We start from the raw sequence: 3,213 nt of genomic DNA on the forward strand, positions 1-3,213 counted from the left end.
CTATTCTGCACACTTGGCCTCCATCGGCAACTCCTATAGGACTTTTAGTCGCTCCTACAAACATGTGCTCATGAGTCCCTTTGTTAGTTCATGTCATCTTCTCCACAGCCTTCTCATAGATGAGGACCCCAGGGTTGGAAGGTGGAGGGTCTTGCCCAAGGATGTGAGGCCAGAAAGTGGCGGTGATGCAGATACACATCTCTGCCCCTCTTACCATCTCCATTCTCATCCACCAGGAGGAAGATCCTGTCTACGACCTCCTCGGGCGTGAGCAGTTGGCCTTGCTCAGTTTGTAGCTCTCGCCGGCAGGCTTTCTTCAGCTGGTAAATTCCCTGCCAAAGAAAACTCAGTTGCATTGATGGGAGACCCTGCAAGCTCACCCTCACCCCCGTGACCCATATCCCTCAGCGCCACTTCCCCAGTGCTGGCTTCCCAGGCTGTGCGTCTTAGGATCACGTAATCTGGATCCAGATCAAAACTGACCTGTCCTAAGGCGGTGCTCTCAGAATCCCACTGGCCTAATTCCAGCTGAGTTCCCGGCCTCACACCCCACCTGACCCCAACACCATTTGCATTTCCACTGTGAGCCGCAAAGCCCAAATCCAAAACCTCTAATGAGGGAGGTTTAAGTCACCGTGAGTCTAAATCGCATTCTACACAGGAAGAAATAGAGATGCAGAGAAGAAAATTCAGTGTATCTATATATGTGTGTGTCTGTACATGTGTAAAACAGAAAGATGGGGATACACATGTTCCCTCCTCATGGACGGGAGGGAAAAACCCAGGTTTCTCCTTTTCCCTGTTTCCTCTCCTGGTGAAACTATGTTTGTGAAAGCATCATGTAGGCCAGGCGCTGTGGCTCACGCCTGTAACCCCAGCACTTTGAGAGGCCAAGGCAGGCCATCATTTGAGGTCAGGAGTTCAAGACCAGCCTGGCCAACATGGTGAAATCCTGTCTCTACTAAAAATACAAAAACTAGCCGGGCACAGTGGTGGGCGCCTGTAATCCCAGCTACTCAGGAGGCTGAGGCAGGAGAATTGCTTGAACCCAGGAGGTAGAGGTTGCAGTAAGCTGAGATTGTGCCACTGAACTCCAGCCTGGGCAACAAAATGAGACTCTGTCTCAAAAAAAAAAAAAAAAAAAAGAAAGCACTATGTAAATGCGGAAGAGATGGACACATATGACGGTTTTCCTTAGCTCCCAGGCTGGCGCTCCCTGAGGACAGAAGCTGTGTCTTATGCACCTCTATGGCCTCACTGCCCAGCCCAGTGCCCAGCACAAAGTAGGCCTCATCGACGTGTCTTGGGAGACTGAGGGGTTAAATCCAGCTCCAGCACTTTCTAGGTAGACTAATTTGGGCAGATTACAGAATCTCTATGAAGCAACTTCTTGCTCTGTGAAATATGGCTAACGATGATCTGGCTAACGCAGGGAACACGCCAGAGTCTGAAATACACCAGGCACTTCTTTTCTTCCTTAATCATTCTTGCTAATAGAGAGTGATTGTTAGTCTTTTGAAAGAAATAACTTCTGATCTTGACTTTTTCTCATGCATTTGTGTTTTCTGTTTTATTAATTTCTGCTGTTTATTTTCTTTCTTCTACTATTTTTGGATTTAATTTTATTTATTGATTTGTTTATTTTGAGATGGAGTCTCGCTCTGTCGCCCAGGCTGGAGTGCAGTGGCGTCATCTCGGCTCACTGCAAGCTCCACCTCCCAGGTTCAAGCGATTCTCCTGCCTCAGCCTTCGCAGTAGCTGGGACTACAAGCACCTGCCACCACGCCCGGCTAGTTTTTTGTACTTTTAGTAGACACTGGGTTTCACCATGTTAGCCAGAATGGTCTCGATCTCATGACCTTGTGATCTTCCCGCCTCGGCCTCCCAGGGTGCTGGTATTACAGGTGTGAGCCACCACTGCTCCCGGACAAGGGTTTATTTTACCTTTTCTTTTTAGACAGGTTTTCACTCTGTTGCTCAGGCTGGAGTGCAGTGGCACAATCACAGCTCATTGTAGCCTCGACCTCCCAGGCTCAGGCAATCCTCCCACCTCAGCCTTTGGAGTAGCTGGGACCAGGTGCATACCACCATGCCCAGTTAATTTTTTTTTGTATTTTTTGTAGAGATGGGGTCTTACTATGTTGCCCAGGCTGATCTTGAACTCCTGGGCTCAAGTGATCCACTCACCTCAGCCTCCTAAAGTGCTGGGATTACATGTGTGAGTCCCTCCACCTGGCCTTAATTTACTCTTCATTTTTTCTAATTTCCTGAGATGGCCTCTTAGATCATTGATTTTCTAATATATAAAGTCTTATTTTCTAATATAGTATGCATTTTCTAATTGTTTCCTAATATATATTTTCTTTTTTTTTTTGAGACAGGGTCTTACTTTGTTGCCCCAGCTGGAACGCAGTGGCATGATCATAGCTTACTGCAGCCTCCAACTCCTGGCTCAAGCAATCCTCCCAGCTCAGTCTCCTAAGTAGCTAGGACTACAGGCATGTACCTCCAAGCCTGGATAATTTTTAAACTTTTTGTAGAGATGGGGTCTCACTTTGTTTTCCAGGTTGGTCTTGAACTCCCGTGCTCAAGCAATCCTCCCACCTCAGCCTCCCAAAGTACTGAGATTACAGGAATGAGCCACTGCATCCAGCCTCTATTTCCTAATGTATGCATTTTAAGTCTTATTTTCTAATATGTACATTTTAAATCTATAAATTTTTCTGCAGGTTCAGCTTTAGCTGCATTCCACAAGTTGTAGTATATCATGCTTGCGTTATTTTTGAATTTAAGACACGTGTGTGTGTGTGTGTGTGTATGTGTGTGTGTGTGAGAGACAGAGAGAGAGAGAGAGAAAGGGAAAGTATTTCTTTGATCCACGGAGTATGTGGAAGTCTACTGCCTAATTTCCAAACAGATGGGGATTTTCTAATAATCTTTTTGTGATTGATTTCTAGCTTAATTCCACTGGAAAGTACACACTCAGAACGAGAACACAGGAAACACACTCAGAATGATTTCAAGGCCTCTTCTTCAGTCCCCGCTGGCCACTTGCAGCCAACCCTCAGAGCTCCAGCAGTGCTCAAGTGCCCAGGCTGCTGGCCCATGGGCAGAGACACTAACCTCCACAATGTTGAGTAGCTCCAGGCGGTCGATGCAGCCATTGCCGTCCTTATCATAAATCTTGAAGGTCCACTTCAGCTTGTGCTCCAG

At 46.8% G+C, this 3,213-nt stretch overlaps 1 protein-coding gene across 1 annotated transcript in view; it reads right to left on the minus strand.

Annotated features, from left to right (window-relative positions):
* GUCA1B (guanylate cyclase activator 1B (retina)) overlaps positions 1-3,213 on the minus strand; it is an 11,699-nt gene that overhangs the window by 1,789 nt on the left and 6,697 nt on the right. The window contains 2 exon segments of the mRNA XM_011986716.1: positions 215-332; positions 3,124-3,213. The exon segment at positions 3,124-3,213 is cut by the window's right edge and continues 4 nt beyond it. Coding sequence (XP_011842106.1) covers positions 215-332; positions 3,124-3,213 — 208 coding nt within the window.

The sequence above is a fragment of the Mandrillus leucophaeus genome, unplaced genomic scaffold (genome assembly GCF_000951045.1).
Source record: "Mandrillus leucophaeus isolate KB7577 unplaced genomic scaffold, Mleu.le_1.0 Scaffold3, whole genome shotgun sequence".
In the NCBI taxonomy this organism is placed as follows: Eukaryota; Metazoa; Chordata; class Mammalia; order Primates; family Cercopithecidae; genus Mandrillus; species Mandrillus leucophaeus.